This window comes from Saimiri boliviensis, chromosome 15 (assembly GCF_048565385.1).
Source record: "Saimiri boliviensis isolate mSaiBol1 chromosome 15, mSaiBol1.pri, whole genome shotgun sequence".
Lineage (NCBI taxonomy): Eukaryota > Metazoa > Chordata > Mammalia > Primates > Cebidae > Saimiri > Saimiri boliviensis.
This window is the reverse complement of record NC_133463.1, coordinates 62,575,078-62,597,962: the sequence shown is the minus strand read 5'-3', so window position 1 is coordinate 62,597,962 and position 22,885 is coordinate 62,575,078. Positions and strand designations below refer to the sequence as shown.

Here is a 22,885-nt window from a genome sequence, read left to right as displayed (position 1 = left end):
TATTTAGCTCAAAATTGCTGAGATAGAAAATTTTACCTTTCAAGCTAAATTTTTAGTAATTGCACATAGATGCTGAACTTCCATTTCAATAAGCAAATGAATCCTCATATCACATTGCATTTCATTCCTATTAGATCAATATAAGAATTAAAGGTAAATGAAAAGATAAGGAGAACCAAAATATTTTTAAACTTTTACATTAGAGCCAGAATTTAATTATTGTACAAGGCACATCTATTGCCTCTCCTATGTGAATGTTGGAAGAGACAGGTGGTAAATACATACACAAATTTTGTATTAATTATGGTGTTTTATTTTTAAGGATCGACTATATCGATATTATGTAAGTAAATTATTATTGCAGTGTGAAATCCTTGTAATATGATATTTTAGTTGCCTCATTAATATATGTACTGTTCACAAAAATTCTAAGTTAAAAATGTATTGCTACAAAAGATGTTATATATAATTAGAAGGTAGATTAAATGAAAACAAAAATGTTCTTCATTTAGAGGTGACACATTTTTAGAATAATTGACATAAATGGATGTTTGTTATAGATAGTAATTCATTATATTATTCCATTTATATTTTCATAAAATATGTTTATTATTTTCTGGGAATATAAAGACTCAATTGTAGATGTCGATATATGGAAATGTTTGCTAGATCCTGGTTGATGACTGAGTGGATTATTGAAGCAAAATAGAGACAGGAGGTCCAGTTTCAGTACTGGGCAAATACAAAATCAAAAATCAACCAAAGATGAATTAGTATAAAACCCAAAGTTACATTAAAATGTTAAGGTTTAAAAAAGCAAAGCTAAAAGAATATTAAGGACAATGCAAAGAAAATATACTACTTCACCAAAAACTAATAGCATCTAGACTTCTTGTGAAATTTTATGTAGGTATTTGAAGGTGTGAAATTGTAGGACATCTATCTGATAGGAAATCCATTATATTATTGTTCATTTTTCTTAATCAAAGATGATTAAAATGTTGTAGGAACATACTAGAAAACATGGGATGATCATTATTTATTTTCAGCCAACAAGTAGGATTTTAATGACTTCTCAAGGTGTTTTTTTCCTTGGAATTATTTGTATACTTGCCTGCCATTACTAATTAGTAGCAGGAAATAATATTATACGTATTTTAGTGGTAGAAATATGTTTTTTTCAATTTTTCTTGTATACAATACACAAATACATGCATATTTATACAGACACACACACATAAACACACAGAGCTTAAAGTAAGGTTTGGGCTTAAAAAGTTCCTAGTAATGGTGAACTACTTGATGAAATAATTGATAAAATAATGAAAGAATAAATTCACAGACAATAAATGTTCAATAATTTTAAGATACATATGTACAAGTATATTTGACAAGTTGAAAATTGTCAAAAATATTTTGAAACTTCTCCATGTTGGCATGTGTTGTAAAAATATATATATATTTTTACATATATATGTTATATTTTATATATATATATATAATATAACAACAAAGGCTAATGTGTGTTATTTCAATGAACCATGTCCTCCTGAAAATGCTCTGTAGACATATTAAAGTCATGAATTATATTAATAGATTTTCTAGTATTCATTGTCTTTGCATTCTTGTTATAAACTTATTGGTCATGGTGTTTTATTTTCTTAAAATGACGGTCAGTGTCTCCCATGATACATTTGAAGGGTTTTTTTTCACTAATATTTATGGGATTTGGGTTTGTAATTAGATTTCTGTGCTATATTTAATATGTTTTATGTCACTTTTACACAGGGTTCATTTTAAAATGGAAACATTTTCTTTCTATTTTCCGTAATGCCAAGAAATGTATACAGAAGTAGAGACTATCTACCAAACTATCCTGGTTTGGTTGAACACCCCTTGTGAAAAAAATGTTGGCCTGGTGCTATTTTGTGGAGTAGTACACAACTTTCTTCGTTTTTTTTCACCCTCTATGGAAATTGGCCTATTTAAGCTTTCTATACTGACATTACTTTTGGTAACTCTATGAGTCTAAGATATGATCCATTTCCCTTAAGTTTTCAAGTTATATAGATTATTTCCCCATTACATATATTTGTAATTTTTCTCATTTTTCAAATTAAACTAGCTAGTAGTTTGTTTCTTTTTTTAATTGTATTTTTCCTTTTTATATATTTTAATGTTCCCTTCTAATTATTCTTTTTATGTTTCTAATCTTGTGTATTTTTGCTTACATTCTTATTTTACTATTTTTTAAACTGTATTCTAATTCATTTATTTTTATTCTTTCATTTTTATTGATATAGGTGTTTGGAATATGAGTTTTCATTTTATCACATCTTTAATAGTATCACACACACATATATATAGACAGAGAGAGAGAGAGATACTTTTCATTATAAGACACATCAATATTTCATATTTTTTATTTCACCTTTCATTGAAGAGTTGTTCTAAATTTATTTTCTAGTTTCGTTGCATTACAGTCACAGAATTTTGTAATGTCTCCACTTTCCTGTACTTTACTGCTCTAACATTTGTACTCTAGCAAGTGAACAATTTTTGTGAATGTTCATGTCATTTAGATATTTTTTGTTGTTACTTATTTTTTGACACTTGAGTTGTTTTCAATTAAGTGATAAGATTCCTAATTTTATTTGTTTATCTCTATTTCTTCTTAGTTTTGTATTATGAAGATGGCTGCTATATTTCGATCATATTTTAGTGTATATTCATAACTGTTTTATCTTTATTGTGGAATGTGCTTTCATAACATTATACAATTTTCTTTATTGTTTTACAAAACACATTTTGTATGAAGCCCAGTTATTCCTATATTAGGATTGCAGCCTCTGCTTTCCTGTTTTTCCATTTTCCAGGTAAACTTTTGTTCACCAATTTTTTTAATCTTTCTGAATCCCTAGGTTTTCAGTGCATCTCTTCTATACAGCATAGAGTTGTTTATAGTTTTCAGAGTTGTTTCATAGATCATATTGATATGATCAATATGATCTATGAAACAACTCTGAAAAAAATTGATAAGGCAAACTAAAGCCACTCATATTTATAGATATGAATGTTACATCTAATCTTCCATATTATCTTACCATGAAATTACTGTGTGTATTATACTTACACTGTTACGTTTTTGTCTTTGGTGTACCTCTTTTTTTTACTAAAAAAAAAAGACATATTTAGAAAAGTATATATTAATTACCAGTTGTTAATTTTCTATTACTACTGGTATTAATAATGCCATTAAATATTCTTTTACTTATGCTTTAACCATAATATCAGGTAAGTCATTTTATAATGGCACTTATTGACTTATCCGTCTTCTTAATAATCAATGATATTACTTCCCTTTCTTTAGTTTCTGACATTATCCTCCCTTCCTTTTATTTGCATTTTTAACCTGGTTAGAATATTCTTTAACTCAAAATTCCACTCTTGTTTGAGAATATAAAATGATACATAGTCTTGGGAAAATGCTTGCCAATTTCTGATAAGATTGATCATATATTCTTCATGACTCAGTAACTCCATTTCTACACATTTAATTTCTGGAAAAAAGAAATAAGTACAGAAAATATTTACCTACAAATATTCATAGAAACTTTAATCATAATATGCATCCTGAAAATAACCCAAAAATCCCTGAAATTGTGAATGAATTTAAAATCTGGATGTATTCATGAAGTAGAACACAACTCAGCAATAAAAAGTTAACTACTCTATGCAACATTAATGAATTTTATATATTTTATTGACTAAGAAGAAGACAAACACAAAAAATGTACATACTAAATTACACTTACATGAAATTACAGAACAGGAAAATTTGGTTTAGGATGATAGAAAACATGTAATATTTGTCTATGGAGAATAAAGTGATACAGACTCTCACTTCCTCACCCAGCCTGGAGTACAGTGTCCCAATCTCAGCTCCCTGCAACCTCCACCTCCCAGGTTCAGGCCCTTCTCCTGCCTCGGCCTCCCGAATAGCTGGGATTACAAGTATGCACCACCACACCTGGCTAAATTTTGTATTTTTGGTAGAGACAATGTTTCACCATTTTGGCCAGGCTGGTTTTGAACTCCTAAACTCAAGTGATCTGCCCATCTCTGCCTCCCAAAGAGCTCGGATTATTGGCATGAGCCACCACAACCTGGCCAAAAATCTAAAAATTTTTAAGTGCTGACATGATACCACAAGCGGGAAATTTCAAACCTGACCTCATGTAATGGATCACATTCAAAGTACAAATTTTGCTTCATGCAAAAAATTATTTAAAATAATATATAAAATTACCTTCAACCTATGTGCATGCATAAGGTATATAAAAAACATAAATGAATTTTGTGTTTAGACTTGGATCACATATCTGAGATATTTCATTATTTATATGCAAATGTTTTAAAATCTGGAAAAAAAAAAAGAAATACAAAGCATTTCTGGTCCCAAGTATTTTGGATAAGGGATACTCAACCTGCATTTCAGTAATACATGCTGTGTTAAATATAAATTTTTATGTAAATTTCCTTGTTCAGATTAAGAAATTTTCCTTGCATTATTAGTTATTAACTTTTTCTCATTATGAAAATGTATTAATACTTGTCAAATGCTTTTCTGCATCTATTGAGTGATCATGTTTTTCAGTTTATTTTTTTATTTAATGTAGCAAATTGCAGATTGGCTTTTAAAATCTTAATAAACCAACCTATTCCTGGGGTAAGCCCAATTGTTCATGACATAGCATTTTTTCTTGTAGCACTTTATTTACTGTTTTTTTTTTTAAGATTATAAAAAATCAAAGCAAAAATAATAACTTTGTATTGTGGGGTTTTAGATATTTTTAGATGTAAAATATATTACAGCAACGACACAGGAGGAAATAATTTAATAGAATTAAATATTAGTTCTCACATATTTCTGAGTTCTGTTGTCCTTAATTCCTTCAGTTACATTTGATTTTCCACTGAATTTTTTTTTTCTTAAGCCTGAGGGACTTTATTTAATATTTCCTATAGTTTCACACCTCAAGTCAAAAAAAAAAAGTTTTACTTAGAATTTACCTGAATATACTTTATATTGTGCCCAATATTGAAATATATATGTGAATAGCATATTGTTTTCAAGAGAATTAAATCATTTATTGATTACACATGATAATGGATGATATACAAGCTTCATTCCCATCTATAATTTTATCTGATACCATTATTCAAGTTAGATATATTGCATAGGATGTGCCAACAATCATCTTTATAACCAATAATTCCATGATTTTGCTTGGGTAATCCCTTTTAATCGTGAACTTCAAGTCACAACAGTAACTATTAGTTCTACTACACCAAGGTTTCTGAAGACAATGGCTTCTCCACCCAAGCAGGTTGAATATAAATTCCAAATAGAAGCTGATATCACCCTGAAGGAATTCTAACTTCACACTGTTGGGGAAATTTACCAAGATGGCTTCTGAGTAGACTAACTTTACACAGCACATTAAAAAAAAAAAAGACATTTATTCAGCGTCACGATCAGACTAATACATTTAGCAATCAACAGCATGGATGCAAAAAAAAAAAAAAAAAAAACAAAAACAAAAACAAAAAAAACAAAAACAGAAAAAGAAAAAAATCTACATTAAAACCCTTTGTTGGAATTCTTTACACTTTCCACAGAACAGAAACTAAAACAACCTGTTATACAATTAGTCACAAATACAGTCCTCTAGTTTTTTGTCCATACACGAGTATCTGTCTAAATCATATCTTCTTTGTAGCAGCTACGCCCTGCCACCACTGTGCTTGGCTGAGTTCACAAATCTGTTGTAACCTGTAGCTTCCCTGTCACTTCTCTGGCTCTCCTCTCCTGCTAAGCTTTGTTTCCTAATTTAAATCTTCTGCCACTGCCATAGCTACTGCTGCTACTGGAACTGCCATAGCCACCTTGGTTTCATGGTTTGGCAAAGTATTGGCCGCCACCACCATAGGGGCCAGAGCTTCTGCCTCCAAAGTTTCCTCCCTTCATGGGTCCAAAATTTGAAGACTGATTGTTGTAACTGCCAAAATCATTGTAGCTTCCACCACCTCCAAAATTGCCTCCACCATTACCAAATCCATTATAGCCATCCCCACTGCCACCATATCCACCACCACCATGGCTGCCACTAAAGCCACCACGACCAGTGAAGTTTCCTCCATGACCGAAGATGTCATTCCCACCGAAACCACCTCCACAACCACCACCAAAGTTTCCAGAACCACTTCGACCTCTTTGGCTGGATGAAGCACTAGCCATCTCTTGCTTTGACAGGGCTTTCCTAACTTCACAGTTGTGGCCATTCACAGTATGGTATTTCTGAATGACAATCATATCCACGGAGTCATGGTCATCAAAGGCTACAAAGGCAAAGCCCCTTTTCTTGCCACTGCCTCTGTCAGTTATGATTTCAATCACTTCAATTTTTCCATACTGTTCAAAATAATCTCTTAGGTGATGTTCTTCAGTGTCTTCTTTAATGCCACCAAGGAATATTTTTTTCACAGTTAAGTGGGCACCTGGTCTTTGAGAATCTTCTCTTGAGACAGCTCTCTTTGGTTCCACAACTCTTCCATGCACTTTGTGTGGCCTTGCATTCATAGCTGCATCCACCTCCTCCGCAGTTGCATACCTGATGAACCCAAAGCCCCTGGAGCGCTTGGTGTTTGGATCTCTCATTACCACACAGTCTGTGAGCGTTCCCCATTGCTCAAAATGGCTCCTCAGGCTCTCATGGGTTGTTTCAAAGCTCAACCCTCCAATGAAGAGCTTCCTCAGCTGTTCCGGCTCTTTAGGAGACTCTGACTTAGACATGATTGCAGGGAGAAGAGAGACTTTAACAATGCTTCTTTGGCGGCGTCCACAGGCAGAAAAAAGCTGAATAACATATTTTAAGTGTTAAAAGGTAGGAAGGCATTCTGTAAACTAAGAGTGCTATATTGAAAAATATGTAGGAGTGTGTGCGTTTCAGTGTTTTAAAAATATACATATATAAAACATACAAATAATGATTCTATGGGGTGTGTGTGTGTGTGTGTGTGTGTGTGTGTTTGTTTCAATATAGCACTCGGAGTTCATAGGATGTCTTCCTACCTTTCTTTTTAGCATTTTAAATATGTTATTTAATTGCCTACTTGCTTTCATTGCTCCTGCTAAAAATTTGGCAGTTACTCATATTAGCATTCCTTTATCAATGTATTTTGTTTTGTTTTCTAGCTGAGTTTAATTTTTTCTTTCATTTTTGGTTATTTACAGCTTTCCTGTGATGTGCCTATGTGTGGTTTATTTGTTTTTTATAGTACACAGGCTTTACTAAATTTTTGCAATCTGTAGATTATTTCAAATAAATTTAGTAATATTTAGGCCATCATATCTTATATATGTTTTTTCATTCCATTTTATCTCTTCTCTTCTTCTTAGACTCCAATTGAGCATATATTAGACCTCTTGATATTTCTCTACATATCACTAAAGCTTTGCTAATTATACACACTTTGTTTCTCTCAGTTCTTCTGGTTAAATGACTCCTGTTCTTTTGTTTTCAGACTCACTATGTTTTTTCTACTATTTTGAATACACTGTTACATTCTATTAATAAATTATTCATTTCAGATAGTGTAGTTTTCATTCTAAGATATATACTTTTTTTAAAAAGTTTTAATTTCTCCATTGAAATGTCCTTATATGTTAACTCATTATGTTTATCTGTGCCTTTAATTTCTTCAACATGTTTGTAACTGGGCTTCTAAAATTCTTATCTACTAATTTCAATACTTGTGTCATTCCTTGGTTTGTCTCTTAAATCCTGTTTTATCTGATCTTGGGTCACATTTTTCTGCTTCTTTGTATGTCAAGCTTTGGTTGTTTTGTTTTGTTTTTATAGTGGGCTTTAAAAATAATATATTGTAGTGGGTTTGTATTATGTTGTCTTATAAAAAGAAGATTAGTGGGTTTTGTTACATTAGAAAATTTACTGACATCATTTAGACCTCTTCAGAATGCTTTGTTCTTAGTTATTTCTATTTTTTTCTCTTTATTTCCAAGAGAAACATTATGGCTTGGTTCTGACTTTTAAGGTTTGGTCTTACTTGGGTTTCTATCAATTTTCTGAAGGAATCGGTGAAGTTTATTCATTATGACTGGATTTGAATTCCAACAATGTTGTGATCTCTGAAAGTTTTGTTGTTTTCAGTTCCTCAGTAGCTATTTTTTTAGACGCTTTGTGTACTCTTTCCCTGCACATATGTATTTTACTTTGACCAACTTCACAGGGAAATTCCCATGAAAACACTTGAGAACTGCTTCTTGACTTCCTCCTCCATTCCAGTATTTCTGTTCTTTCAGGAGCCTGTCCATAATTCCAGCTACATCTTCAAATCCATATTTCAGTCTATAGCTTCTCAGGTTTAAAGGAGGCAGGTACTCTTCTTTGGAACCATCTTCATATGTCAGGGAAAGCTTTGATAAAACTGAGTATCATTTTGTGTGATTTTTTTTCCTTCAAGGATTATAGTTTTTCATACTTTGTCATTCAGTCCTGAAAATCTTGATTCATATAGTTTGTCCACTTTTTAATTGCTTATGTTGGGAGAACATGTTTGGTACTGCTTATCTTTTCATATTTAACATTTTTTGAAGTTTGTTTAATTTTGAAATTAAAAAAATGTTTATTGTCACAACTGAGAAAAAGCAATAAAATGGAATAAGTAGAACTCTTGCCAGAATCTCTCATACCTCATTCCCTGTTCAAATTCACCAATATCAATGGTGTAAAATGAAACTCTCCTTACAATATCTCAATGCCCATATGAAAATAAACACAATTAGAAAAGAATTTGTCTTTTTTGTTTTTTAAAGATATAAGCTTAGTGTATACATAACAGATAATTTTTTTAATCACTGATCAAGATATCATATGTATTACTCTGATACAGTACTTACAGATTAATTTAATTATATGGCTGAACAATAGTTAATTCACCTATTTCTTATGGATATTCTTTTGGATGTTTGACACCAAAAAGCATAATCAGTAAATAACTTGTGTTGTTGCTTTTTTTCCTGTGCGCTGGATTCTTCTGTATAGGATTCCTGGGTAAAAATATTAAAATACATTTTAATATATTTCCTGATTACATTTTGGAAGCAGTTCTCTCCCAACAACCATGTATAGGAATGCTAGTCTCCCTGCCTTTTTGCCAAAAGATATTTGGAAGTTTAATATATCTTTTTCCTACCAAGCTATTTTTTAAAAAGTATTCAAAAAAGCCGAGCTTGGCTGATACAAAATAAAAGGTGGTTCCAAGCACAGCAAAATTTTTTTTAAAGAAAAATACATAGAATATCCCAAAGATGAATGAGAACCTTTGAAAGGTTACAAAGATTAGTTTAGTACATACCGAAGCCACAAAAATGTGTAATACAGAAGAGAAAAGTGTACATAATAAGATTTATCAAGGCTGTATTTTTTTTCTTTGTTTCACATGTGCTAATCTTATCAAATTTAATGGAAAGGTAATTTTAGTGTGAAACTGATTCAGTGACATCTTTACTTGAGAGTAAACAACTTTCAGAAAAGAAGATTTACAGTCACAAGTTAATGATCCAAAGTCTGTCTGAAATTGTTTTACCTTCAGTTGAATATCCATTTAGAAGATAATAATTTTTCCCAAGGTCACCTACAATTAATTTGAAGTCACTTCCAATTTGATTAGCAATTTCACTGACATCATTAACAACAAATGGTCCACCAGCCTAAGAAAGGTTAAATCTACAAATCTATTAAGTTCCAAGGAACACTGAGTCTGTCTTATTAATGTTTATCTTTTCTTTTGTGTTTTTTTTACTTAGACAGAAAAATATTAAATAAAAACTCTTGAAGCCTATGTTAACCACTGTCTTGGCTTCATTTTGAATTTGATCGACCAAACCATGTGAGAATTTTGCCTCTCCCTCAAAGCTCAAAAGGGAGAACTTAAATTTTGTGGTCAAAATTATAAGCAAGCAAATTTGCAATAAGTAAAGATCAGGGAACTTCTCATATTTATCTCTAAAGCAATAAAAATTGTATTTTATTAAGAATATGAGATTGTTCTTTCTATACCTGGCTCTGTATATTATGGTATGTTTGTATAACATATTTAAGAGTATGTCTGTTTTCTGTTTATACTATCATTGATAAAATTATCTGATTCATAGAATTTCCTTTTAGTTTCATATCATATTGATATCACTTAGTTATACATAGAATTTCACAATCTTTGAAAAGCTATGGGTACTTAGAATTTTAATTTTAAAATACCTGAAACACCATACATTTAATCTACTCTGCATTCAAGAATCAAGATATCTTATTTTGTTGTTGTTGAATAACATTTTATTGTTCTCTGTATTAGACACATTAACATATATAAAACCAAATTAATGTGAATATAACTTTATTAAATTATCAATTATCCATACTATATTTAGACATTCCTCTAAATTTTTCTGAGTCGAGTAGTCTCATAGGGCAAAAAGAGTAAAATGATGATATTGTAGATATTTGTAGAAGTGTTACTGAATGTAAAAGTTTGAAGATAGTGAAGCAAAGAGACAATGAATCTTCCTACAAATGTTTTTTTGATTGGAAGACAGATAACCCATAAGACCAGAAGACATATCTTTCTTATACACTGTATGCAGGTTAGAAATTGTCTTCCTCATAGTTTCTTCATATATGTATAATGCTGATGCCAGTATTGTACTCAAATAACTGAACATGCATTACAAGTTTACTAGGGTTTTGTCAAAAAGTTACCATGAATTAACACAATAACCTATATCTGCTCCCCTATAATACACACTACAATTATACTCTCTCTAAACGCATACCACAGGCTAGTAAAAACTTCATATGCACCTCATAAATCTGTACAAATAAAAATTTTAAAAAGAAAATGTAAAACAATAAAATAACATAAAAGAAAATTAAATATACAAAGTGGCATAGCAACAGATGAACAGAAAAAAAAAATCCTCCAAGAATAGTAGAAAGTAGAAGCCTCACTTTTTTCTGTTTCTGCTGAAGTGGCAGCCTCTCCAGGCTTTTCTAACTGCCATTTTTATCCTGTCACTCAATGCTTTTTCACCATTTATCTTCACAGCATTTTTTATTAACTCATGTACATAGTTTATATTGCCTTGTATGCTTTTGAGGAGAGGGATTTTTATTGTCACTATACTGCCAGCATCTACATATCTCACAGTGCATGCTGAATAAAGTTTAGTTTATAGAAGAATATATGACATCCAGATTGTATAAAGAACTTCAAATGAATAAAGGAAAGACCAATTATCTATTTTTAAATGAAGGAATGAGAGTTGGTAAATGAAGGCAATTAATAAAATAAGAAACCTAAATGCCAGGTATGTATCAAAAACTATAAGCAAAGAAAGTTTTCCTTTTGAAGGTATTTTTTGAAATTGTAAAATCATGGAAATCGTTTTTTAAGTTGTTGTATTGGTTTCATAACCGTATATTTGGACTTAATCTTCATATTATAGTCAAAGAAAATGATCATATTGAATCTAAATTTACTGAAGAGTTTATTCTCTGATTCTAAAGAACTATTTAGATTTCATTAATGACTTACACATTTTAATTTGAACTATAAAAAAAACAAAAGAATAATAATTTCTGTGAAGTTTTACTTTGTCTACTGTTGTCTTCTATGGCAAAGGTAACAGTGTTAAAAGAGTTCAGTTTGAACTGCTGATTAAAGCCAAACATCAAGTAGGTGTGATATGTCCATCATTCCTTATTTTCTGCCAGTAAAGGTGCATATTACACTTTGTTCATGCTGGCATGTCACACAAATTTAGAAGCTTCTCTATGATTCTTTATCCCCTGTGTACAACTGATTCATGGGTGACTTTGGGATGACTTACTTGGGAGTAGTTGATATTTGTGTAGTCTTTTGAGGGTAAGTACACTTGAAATCCCACATTCTAGGAAAAAAGTAGATTTTTAGATTCCATTTACATTCCCAAAACCTATCTTGGATTTCATAAAATTTTCTCAGCTAATATTTATAAAAAGCATTTTATAGATAAAATAATATTCATATCCTATATAAATCTATGGGATATATAAATGTGAAAAGAAATTATTATTGTCACTTCCCAGGTTAGGTACATCTAACATGGTATTTATTAGTAGTTAATATAGTGTGAAGGAAAAGCTGTAGTTCAGTATCTATCCAGTGTGTAGCCACATCAATGACTAGAGTAAAATAACTCAGAATTTATTTGAGCAATAAGAATCTAATAGAAATAAGAAAGACAACTTTGGGAAGAGCTGAATAATCTGCAAATGAATTGCACTTGTACTTATTGTACGTTTTCAATCAGTTTTCTTTTGCTACTGAAGAGATGACAATATATACCTCATTCTTTATGTGAGTATGGCTATCCTCACTGCAGCAGATTTTACAATATTCACTTAAAATTATTAATCTCATCTTTAATAACCAGTAATGAACCAATCTGCCTATAACGTGCTTTTCTGATTCATGCCATGAACAGAATAAATTCTGCATATAGAATCTTTATCACATCCCAGTAGCTTCATAAACTTTTAACTATTGGGTCTCCTTTGGTCTGGTCTTATAATATACAAAGCTTTAAATGCCTAGCTTTCTAAAGCAATAATAATTCAATTTTTAGTTAATAATACAGAGTAATTCCTATTTACTCTTTTTATATTTATATTTGAAAATTTGCCTAATAAGTTTTATTCAGAAAGACAATATTTAAATCCCCTGTTTTCATACATGGCACTTTGTTGTGAGAACCTAAAACTTAGAGATAGCCTACATTAAAATTTAATACATTAGACGTTTTCAATTACTTAGCATAGAGAAGTAGCATGTGAAATCTTCTTTTTAGGTGGTATATATGGCATCGCTATTCAGAGATGACTTTGGGATCAAGTTATCCAGGTTTTGATTCACTTAACTGAGAACTTTATATGCATTTATTAGATATTCATTTATTTTTTTGAGACTGAATCTTCCTCTATCATCCAGGCTGGAGTGCCACGGTGCAATCTTGGCTCACTCCAAACTCCATCTCCCAGGTTCAAGCAGTTATCCTGTCTCAGCCTCCCCAGTAGCTGAGATTACAAAGACTTGCCATTATGCCTGGTTATTTTTATATTTTTAGAAGAGATGGGGTTTCACCATGTTGGCCAGGCTGGTCTCAAACTCCCGACCTCAAGTCATCAATTTACCTGGGTGCTTTATATACCTTGTCTCATTTACATCTCACTATAATCCTGTGAATTAGGTATTATGGTCCTTATTTTACAAACAAATTATTTAGTGACCTTGAGTGATTTTCCAAAGGTCAGATTTGATCTTACTTCTCCTTCATACTTAAAACATTTAAATGGAAATTGAACTAGCCATTATATAGTTAGAAACTGAGGAAAGAAAGGAACCTCTGCAACACATACTGAAATTATTAAAAGGGAAAAATTATTCTCTATTTTGTATTTAAATTTCTCAATCAAAACTTATATATAATTTTGTGTCTTTTTGAATTTGAGTTTATTTCTCCTGATGCCTAAATCAATTTCCAGTAATTGCTAGGGACTTCTAAAAGTGGTTTAAGATGCAGAAAAAATATGTATAATTTAACATAGTACATCATCATAATATATGAGCATTATTATATCTAGCCTGGAAGGTGGTGGAGCAGAGAGAACATGGACACAGAAGGCAGTGAAATGTGGATTTAAGTCCAGGGTCTGCCCTTAATTGCTTGTGTAATCTTGCTCAAGTTGTACACCTTTCAAGATTCGTTTTGTTGAGACCGAGTCTCACTCTGTTGCCCCTGGTTAGAGTGCAGTGGTGCTCTCAGCTTACTGCAAAGCTGCTATCTCCTGGGTCCATGTGATTCTCCTGCCTCAGCCTCTCGAGTAGCTGGGATTACAGGCATGTGCCACCATGCTCAGCCACATCGGGCTAATTTTTATTTTTAGCAGAGATGGCATTTCACCATGTGGGCCAGGCTGACCTGGAACTCCTGACCTCAGCTGATCTGCCCACCACGGCCTCCCAAAGTGCTGTGATTACAGGCGTGAGCCACCATGCCCAGCAGCATGTCTAAGATTCAATTTTCTCCTATATAGAATACAAGAGGAAATTTTTATTTGGGATGAATTTAATGATAATTTGATCAGAATACATAAAATATGCACATTTTTACTTGCAAAAGTTGCCATTCTTATTACTGATTTTTTTCACATTTAATGTTGCTTGAGGAATGAGAAATGGATTCTATATATATTCTAAATTTATTTTGTGAAGAGAATGATTAATTATTTTAATAAATTCAGAATCAATTATGTAATCTAAATCTGATTGAAGCAGTCTAAAAATGTGTAGCAGAAATTATGATATTTGAGTGCTTATACTCCACGAATCTGTGCAATTTCATTGAAGGTTTCAGGGTCATGCTGAAATGTCTGGTTAAGAAAATCAGGCGTAAAACAGAAATGGATATTTAGAAACGTCAGAGAGACAATTTTTTTTTGAAATGGTGAATATTGGTGAAAAGCAAAATATGATACTTCTGGTAGCTGAACCTAACCTTTCAAAATCAAAGAATATAAAGTAAGTATGTAGGTAAAAATTAGAAAACACCATATATCATACACACACACACACACACACACACCCCCACACACACCCACACACCCCTTTTAGGAGAAGTAAAACCGGCTAGTTTCATACACAGAGTCAATATCTATAAAAGGGTAGAGCAAAGAGAGACAATATAAGGATTTTTAAAGTTTAGGATTTTTAAAAGCAAGTATAGAAGGAAAATAATATAATAAATGAAAGTAACAATGATTAGCTAAACTATGAATTTTCTGTACACAAATTCATTTGGATAAAAATAGCATTTTATTAAACATTAATTACCTTTGTTTGACACTTTATTACTTTTTTAAGATAACTGAATAAAATTAGAGAAAACTAATTTTGTCAAGCATTTATTTCCTTATTGTTTTCTGCTTCATCAACAAGGAAGACATAATTCTGAAATACTAGAAATCTCATGTAATTCTTTTTGTCCTCACTCCAGCTAATCCTTTACTCATCGCTCAGATTAATTTAGAGTTACTTCAGTAAGAATTAAGTTACATTTATTTTTCAGGCCAATTCATACTTTTAATACAGATTTCACATTAACCTGTGAGATTTCCTTGAATTCCCAAGTCCGGGTGAGGTGTTTTTCTTAAGCACAGCACTAGCAACACTTGTTATACTCTTGTTGAACTTGTAATAGATGCATTCTTGAACAATCTTGCACTTTAGATATAATGGAGCGACTCATATCTTTAAAGTAAGTCATGCACCACAGTATAATTACTAATTTTCTTGTAAATATTTCATATTAGATTACAACCTTTTAGAGGCCAAAGACCAATGGTATTCGTCCCCACTGTATCATGAATAGTAAAAAGCATCACCCACTTCTGTGTAGGTGACACATTTTTATGAAAAGATTACATAAAACAGTGTCACACATAATAAATTTCTGCAGATCCTTTTCTATCTTTATTCTTTTGAAATATTGCTAAACTTTTAATAAAATCAACCATTACAATGTGTCAACTCTGAAAAACAATGTTATTTTTCTTACAAAGAAACTACAGAAGCTTTTATGGTAGATGCTTATTCATGATTTTTTATAATATTTTGTAAAAGAACATACATTAAAATTCTTCTTTCTTTAGAAAGATGTTTCAAATGGGTGTTTTAATTTAGAAAGTAAAAAAAATATTTTGCTCTCATTGATATTTTCAATATCTACATTTATTTAAAAAGAGGGAAATCAACTTTAGTATACAAACACAGAAATACATATATACACACATCTACACTACATGTACACTTATATGAATATATCATATCTTATATGAATATATAAGATATTTAACCATATATACACACATAAATTATGTTGTTGCATAAAAAAGATTAATGAAATTTTTCTTCATGTGTTTGTATTAATTTCTTTTTCGTAAATATTTGTTTATGTGCTACATACTCTATAGTTTGTACTTACAAACTTCAGAATAGCATTTCAAAGTTACATGTGCAAAATGATCAAAATAAAAAAGTATATCTTTTACATATAATATTATAATGTGAACAGAAAATAAGCATTGTGGGAATACATATTTATTATTATGGAGATAATTCTAACATTTATTAATTGGTTATTATGTATCAGAAAATGCTCAAAATACTTTTCCGTAATTTATCTCATTTACTCTGCACATCCAATCTACAGAATATATGCTTTTTGTTCATGAAGAACAGAAGAAGGTATTGAAATGCAATGAGAAGAAAGTTGCCTCGGGCCACATGGCTTTTAACTCGTCCAGGCTGAACCCAATCCCAGAAAGTCTGAATCTCTGTTCCAGGTTTCTGAACACCATTCAACCCATATCGCTAAATATACTAGACCATGTAATAAAGATTCAGAAACCTTCAACATTAATGGGGACTTAATATGTTGTAAGAAATGCACACAATTTTGCTGTCAGCCTTCCTTCATTAATTATATTATTTTTGTTAAAATAACATTTCCAAAGAAAAAGAAGTTTTAAAACTGTTAAAATGCAGTGATTGCTGGTGGGTATCACTGAACCTAATTATTGACACTTGGTAAAACATTCCATCACCAGCCTCTACAATTTTGTCAGCAATGTGCAGAAATGTATGCAGAGAGCAATATGCCAAACCCTGTTCTGAAATCAGACTGGGAAAGAGTGTCACGTCATGAGGTGTACTGTTAAGTAGCAGGTGTCCTACTCATTTAAAAATCTTTATATTATCTTTTAATTGTTTCCATACTTGTTTTCTTTTGCTGTTTGTCTTTGCCTGTATCCTCTCTATACTATAAGTTCAGTAAATATAAAGGATTTATTTTTCATTTTACTTTCAAATCACCAGATCCTAGTTAACATTGTCAATGTCTTCTTAAAAAAAATTTATGCTTATTAGATTTCTGGAGAAAAAAGATCAGAAGTTTGGAGAAAAAATCTTGTCAAAATATTTTTTTAATTGTAATAGACAGTCTTGGCTTGCTTAAAATAAAAATATGAATAAGAAAAATAAAGGTCCCAAGACAGATACCAATGTTCATTCCATGAAGGAATTCTTACATCCAGATGAAGGACATAAGAAGAATCCTTTTAGATAAAGTTAGAACAGTGAATTAGTGGTTTATTATACATTATCATCACATGGGGAACTTACCAAAGTGCACATATTTGGGACCCATTCCATGCCATGCCTAGTAAGTCAGTACCTCTGGAGAACACAGTAGCCTGTATTTTTAGCATCCCCAACCAGATACTGAAATTTCATACTTGAGAAACACTGGTTTAAAGATAAGGAAAATAGTAGTTTCAGCAGATAACTTTTTTAGAAACAAACTTGACAGTACATATAAATATTTGTACAAGAATTGTACTAAACAGAATGTTTAATGCAAAAAAAAAATGTGTGGAGTTGACAACACCCTGAATATCCATCGATAGAGAAATAATTGAATACATTATTTTCCATGTATGTACATAAGGCAATCATTAAAAATCAGCCCAGATCTTTATGAACTAATCTAATCTAGTTAGACCCCCAAGGTATACAGTTACAAGAGAAAATGCTAAGAACTTCTGTACATGGTGTGCATCTGACTCTATATAATTGTACAAGCCTGAGGAAAATGTGGAAGGGTGTAAAAATTAGGCAATTAACATGGATTTAGGGGTTTCGAGGTACAGGAGAATATGAAGAAAAAAATTTAAAACTATATCCAAATAAGAAATTATTGAGATAGAAAAATAAAAAGTATAAATTTCTGCCTGTGACAAATAGGAAAAAATTGGATATACACATGGACAGGGACAGGATATGATAAGGTAACATTGCTTCACTCTTAAAATTATTGGCTATTTTGTAATTAATTGCAAAATAACAAAGCATTAAAAACTAAATGGAAAAAGACAGAATTTTGATGAATGGCAGTAGCAGTGAAGTCACCCTTAAGTGAAATGACCACCTCATTCAAAACACATACATTTATATTTGTGTATCATTGTGAAATTTGCTGCTTAACTATAATGAAGTCGAAAATATACAAGGACATGTGCAATTTTGTAGTCTTATTATTGGGAGTCAGCAACATTTTCAACAAAAAGCCAGAGAAAACATTATTTTTTGCTTCGGAGGGCACACAGTTTCCATCCATTACAATTAATAAACTATACCTTTGTAGTGCAAAAACAGCTATTGATAACACATAAAAAAAAGGAACTTAGCTGTGGTCCAATGCAATTTTATATACCAAAAAAAAAAAAAAAAAAAAAAAAAAAGGCATCAGGCTATATTTGGTGGGAGACTCATACTGTCAGCATCCACTTTACACTGACAAAAAAAAAAAAAAAAAAAAAGGTAATTATAACTGTCGACATCTAACCTGAACAAACACGGTGAGGGTCAAGTGCAAGTCAAGTCTATTTGTAAACTGCAATATTAATGCAGAAATTTTTAGTATATCATTACTTTTCCAAAATTAATGTATGCATTTGTTTCATCTGTGTTTCCTTACAAAAGGGACATTATAGAATAAAAATGACTTTTTCTGGCTATTTTGATTAAAATTGTAGTCACTAGAAATAAAAGGCTGTTTTATTATTTTGCTCCTTCTGTCTGCACATTCTACTAAGTCATGCATTGCTTAATGATGGGAATATGTCCTGAGAAATTCACTATTAGATTATTTCATCACTGAGCAAACATCATAGAGTACACATACACAAACCTAGATGGTGTGTAGCCTACTACACACCTAGGCTATATGATATAGCCTATTGCTCCTAGTTTACAAATCTGTATAACATGTGATATGGTTTGGCTCTGTCCCCACCCAAATCTCATTTGGAATCCCACATGTTGTGGGATGGACCCAGTGGGAGGTAGTTGAATCATGGGGACAAGTTTTTCCTGTGTTGTTCTCATGACCATGAATAAGTCTCACAAGATCTGATGATTTTTAAAAGAGGAGTAGTCCCCATGCACAAGCCCTCTCTCTCTTTGCCTGCTGCCGTCCATGAAAGACACAACTTGCTCCTCCTTGCCTTCTGCCTTGAATGTGAGGCTTCTCCAGCCACGTGGAACTGTAAGTCCAATCAAATGTCTTTCTTTTGTAAATTGCCCAGTCTCAGGTATATCTTTATTAGCAGTGTGAAAATGGACTAATAGAGTATGTTACTGAACTAAATATTGCAGATGATGGTAACAGAATGTTAAGTACATATACATCTAAACATAGAAATGGTACAGTAAAAATACCATATAAAATACTTTTTAAATGGTGCACCTGTATAGGGCACTTACCAGGAATAAAGCTTGCAGGACTGAAAGTGGCTCTGAGTGAGTCAATGAATGACTGTGAGTGAATGTGAAAACCTAGTTCATTACTGTACATGACTGAGAACTTTAAAACCCTGTATATTTAGGCTTATTAATTTTTTTAAATGTTCTTACTTGAATAGTAAATTAATCTTATTTACTATAACTTTTTTACCTTTAAGCCTAATTTGTAAAACTTTTTTGACTCTTGTGTAATAACAAAATGTTTCTATGGTTTCAAATAGAAAATGTATCTTCCTTATTTTGTTAAAAAATGAACAGTGCCTTGGGGTACGAGTCAGAAACCCTAGATTACATTTGTGATAAGTGAGTTATATGATACAGGGAAATACCATGAAGCTCTCTGGCTCTTCCTTAGCCTGTGAAATGTGTCAGTAAAGTCTGTTTATCTAGGGCACTAGTTTCCTCTAATAAAATAGGACAGTGTAAACTAATCTAGAAAAGAGTGGGGCAGAGTTAAAAATTTTGGAAAGGAGATTTCCAGGGAAAAACATAAATCTAAGACATCTACCTCTTCATGACAAACTTGTCAGAGCATTTGAGAACAAAAAAAATTAAGATAGAAAATTATGTAAATGAAAATGAGGTGATTAACAAGTGTGAGTATGGGGGGAAATAGATGTTTGCTGTACAGAAGAAATATATGTACTCATTCACAGGTTGAATTTCCAGTGAAGGAGCCAATTAATAAACACCCATCACTGATTCAACTGAAAATAGATGCATATCTATAAAAAGAGGATAGGGGAAGAGGAGATAGTACATTTTAAGAGAGTGAAACTCTCATCTATATAAGAAAAATTCAATAGTAGTACATGTTTAAAATAGATAAAACAAGAAAGACTGTACATGTTATTTACAAATGTTTAGTTTAACTACTATTGCAATAAAATATCAAAAAGTTAAAAGATTTTATCTTGATGGAGCTGGACTGATAAATGTGCATAAGTAAATAGAAAGGTTTGAGTTTAAGAACTAAATTTTTACTATAAACACTTCAGTGGTATTTGATATTTCAATTATATATTTAATTATATTGAATAAAAATTAATATGTATAAAGAGCACTTGACCAGGTGCAGTGACTCACACCTATAATACCAGCACTTTGGAAGCCAGGGCAGAAAGATAACTTGAGCCCAGGAATTCGAGATCAGTCTGGACAGCAAAGTGAGACTCCATCTCTATCAAATAAATAAATAAATAAATAAATAAAAAATAGATGGTCATGGTGGCACACGCCTGTAGTCCTAGATACTTGAGAGGCTCTGGCAAGAGTGACATTTGAGCCCAAGACAGCTGTAATTGAGGCTGCAGTGAGCCATGACTGTACCACCAAACTCCAGCCCAGGCAACAGAGCAGAGACTCTGTCTTAGGAAATAAATAAATAAAATAGAGCATTATAAAAACATCTGTGTGTTAATTTTTAACAGTAAAATTTAAAAAGTAAAAAAAAGATTCAAAATAGAAAAATGCTTATAAGATAAGGAAATATAGAAAAAAAATTGTATAACTGTACAGTATGTTTTTGTTTTAAACTGTTATTGTAAAAAAGGCAAAAGAAAAAAAATGTAAGAGTTTGTAAAGAAAAAAATTGACAAATAATGGTGCATATTCATGGGCTACATAGTGATGTTTCAATACATGTAGGGAGTGCATAGTGATCAGGTCAGGTCATTAGCATATGTATCATTTCAAACTTTATTTTGGGGGGATGAAAATGTTCAATACACTTCTTCTAGCTATTTACTAGAAACTGTATACTATATTACTGTTAAGTCCAGTCATCCTACAGTAGAACAAAACCCTAGAACTTATTTTTTAATTCAGTTGAAAAATATGGGTTTCTCTGTAAATTGGATCACCAGTGAAAACTTATTCTTCTGTAATTTTGTATTTCCAAATACTAGGTTGGTTCTAACAAAGTGCCAAATAGTTGGACAATTGCTCAGGTGAAAAATGTACTGATTTTGAATTTGATTCAAGTGTACTTTCTCCTTTAAGCTTCATTGTAGAGCTATATATTCAAACCTATACTACAGTTAGTATAAAGTCTATATAAATAGGTTGCTATGTTATGTTGCTTCCAAGTTGAATACAGCTAGATTTGGCATTTTGAACGAAAGATAATTCATCTAAATCAGTCTTTATATAGAATTGTGCCTGAACTACATAAGGTTCTAAGAATGATGGAAAAACTAGGTAACCTTGATATAGTGCTTACCAAGCATACTCATTGTTCTTTGAGACAGCAGATAATATTACTTTTTGGAAAGTTTTCAGAATAAAAAGAAATATTAAAGAAAACCTTTAGAACAATCATCTATCAAAGGCATTTCCAAGATGGTGGCATCTTCAGAGATATTTTAGAGGCCTATCATCTAGTCTTTTTCAGAGTGCCCTCTGGAGGTCTAATCAAGTAATTGTAGATCCTTCTCACTTGGAAGTAAACAGACAATAGAACTTCATTCAGTTTCTAAAAGAGGCTCTTCAGTCACTGGCAGCAGCCTGGCAACAGTAATTTGCAAACCCTGCCCTTTATTAAAATTCATTGTTGCTTTCAGAGTTAGAGAACTATAATTTGAGAGATCCAAGCAAGAGTAAGAAGAAATAACATTTTATATAATCACTTCCAAGAGCTGCTATATAATTAAACACATGTGCAATTAATTTGAAGCAAAAACAGCAGCCATTATGCAGTGGAAGTTGCTTTATACTAGCCCTGGTTTATAGCAATAGAATGAATATGAAGTCAAGTGTTACGATTTGGCATGATTCCAGCAAATTTACAATTTTGTGAAAGCGTCATCAATAGAGCATTGTTTTTGCTTTACTTTACTTTTCTCCAGCTTTGTGGCTCTGTTTTAGTAACAAAATATGTGGCATATTAGCTGTAGCAATTTTGATTATAGCTTTAGGGTGTGTAATACCAAAACATCTATGTTGAAATTTCTTTTATAAAATAAAAACCATCCTATCAACTAGGGAGAAAAATACATTAAAAATTGCATATTTATTTTTTCCATAAATATTATACAATTAACTGCATTCATAAATTGAATGCATCATGGGATAAATTAAAAATAAACCTCCTGCTCTAAAGGTTTTTTAAAAAAAATCAACATACAATTTTTATTTCAAAAGTCACATGCTGTCTCTTTGCGCGATGCTCAGGTTGTAGTAATAGCCAAAGATGAAAAGCAGGGCTACCTTGCAAACATTATAATATCATATAATTCAGTACAAATTCAAATTTAAATGTTTTTAGATTACGTGAGGAATGCACGAGTTTAGTTTTTTATGAGGCATTCCCTGATAATACGTAGTACCTTATCAAAAACCAAAA

The 22,885-nt window shown here is 31.5% G+C and overlaps 2 protein-coding genes across 9 annotated transcripts in view; one reads left to right on the top strand and one right to left on the bottom strand.

The window, feature by feature from the left end:
* Positions 1–22,885, top strand: part of CSMD3 (CUB and Sushi multiple domains 3) — a 1,243,168-nt gene that overhangs the window by 190,669 nt on the left and 1,029,614 nt on the right. The window lies entirely within an intron of this gene.
* On the bottom strand, positions 5,938–6,877 carry LOC101029802 (heterogeneous nuclear ribonucleoprotein A1-like). The gene has a single exon (XM_003933121.4). It carries the CDS (start codon positions 6,854–6,856, stop codon positions 5,957–5,959), a length of 900 nt encoding a protein of 299 aa, XP_003933170.2. The 5' UTR covers positions 6,857–6,877; the 3' UTR covers positions 5,938–5,956.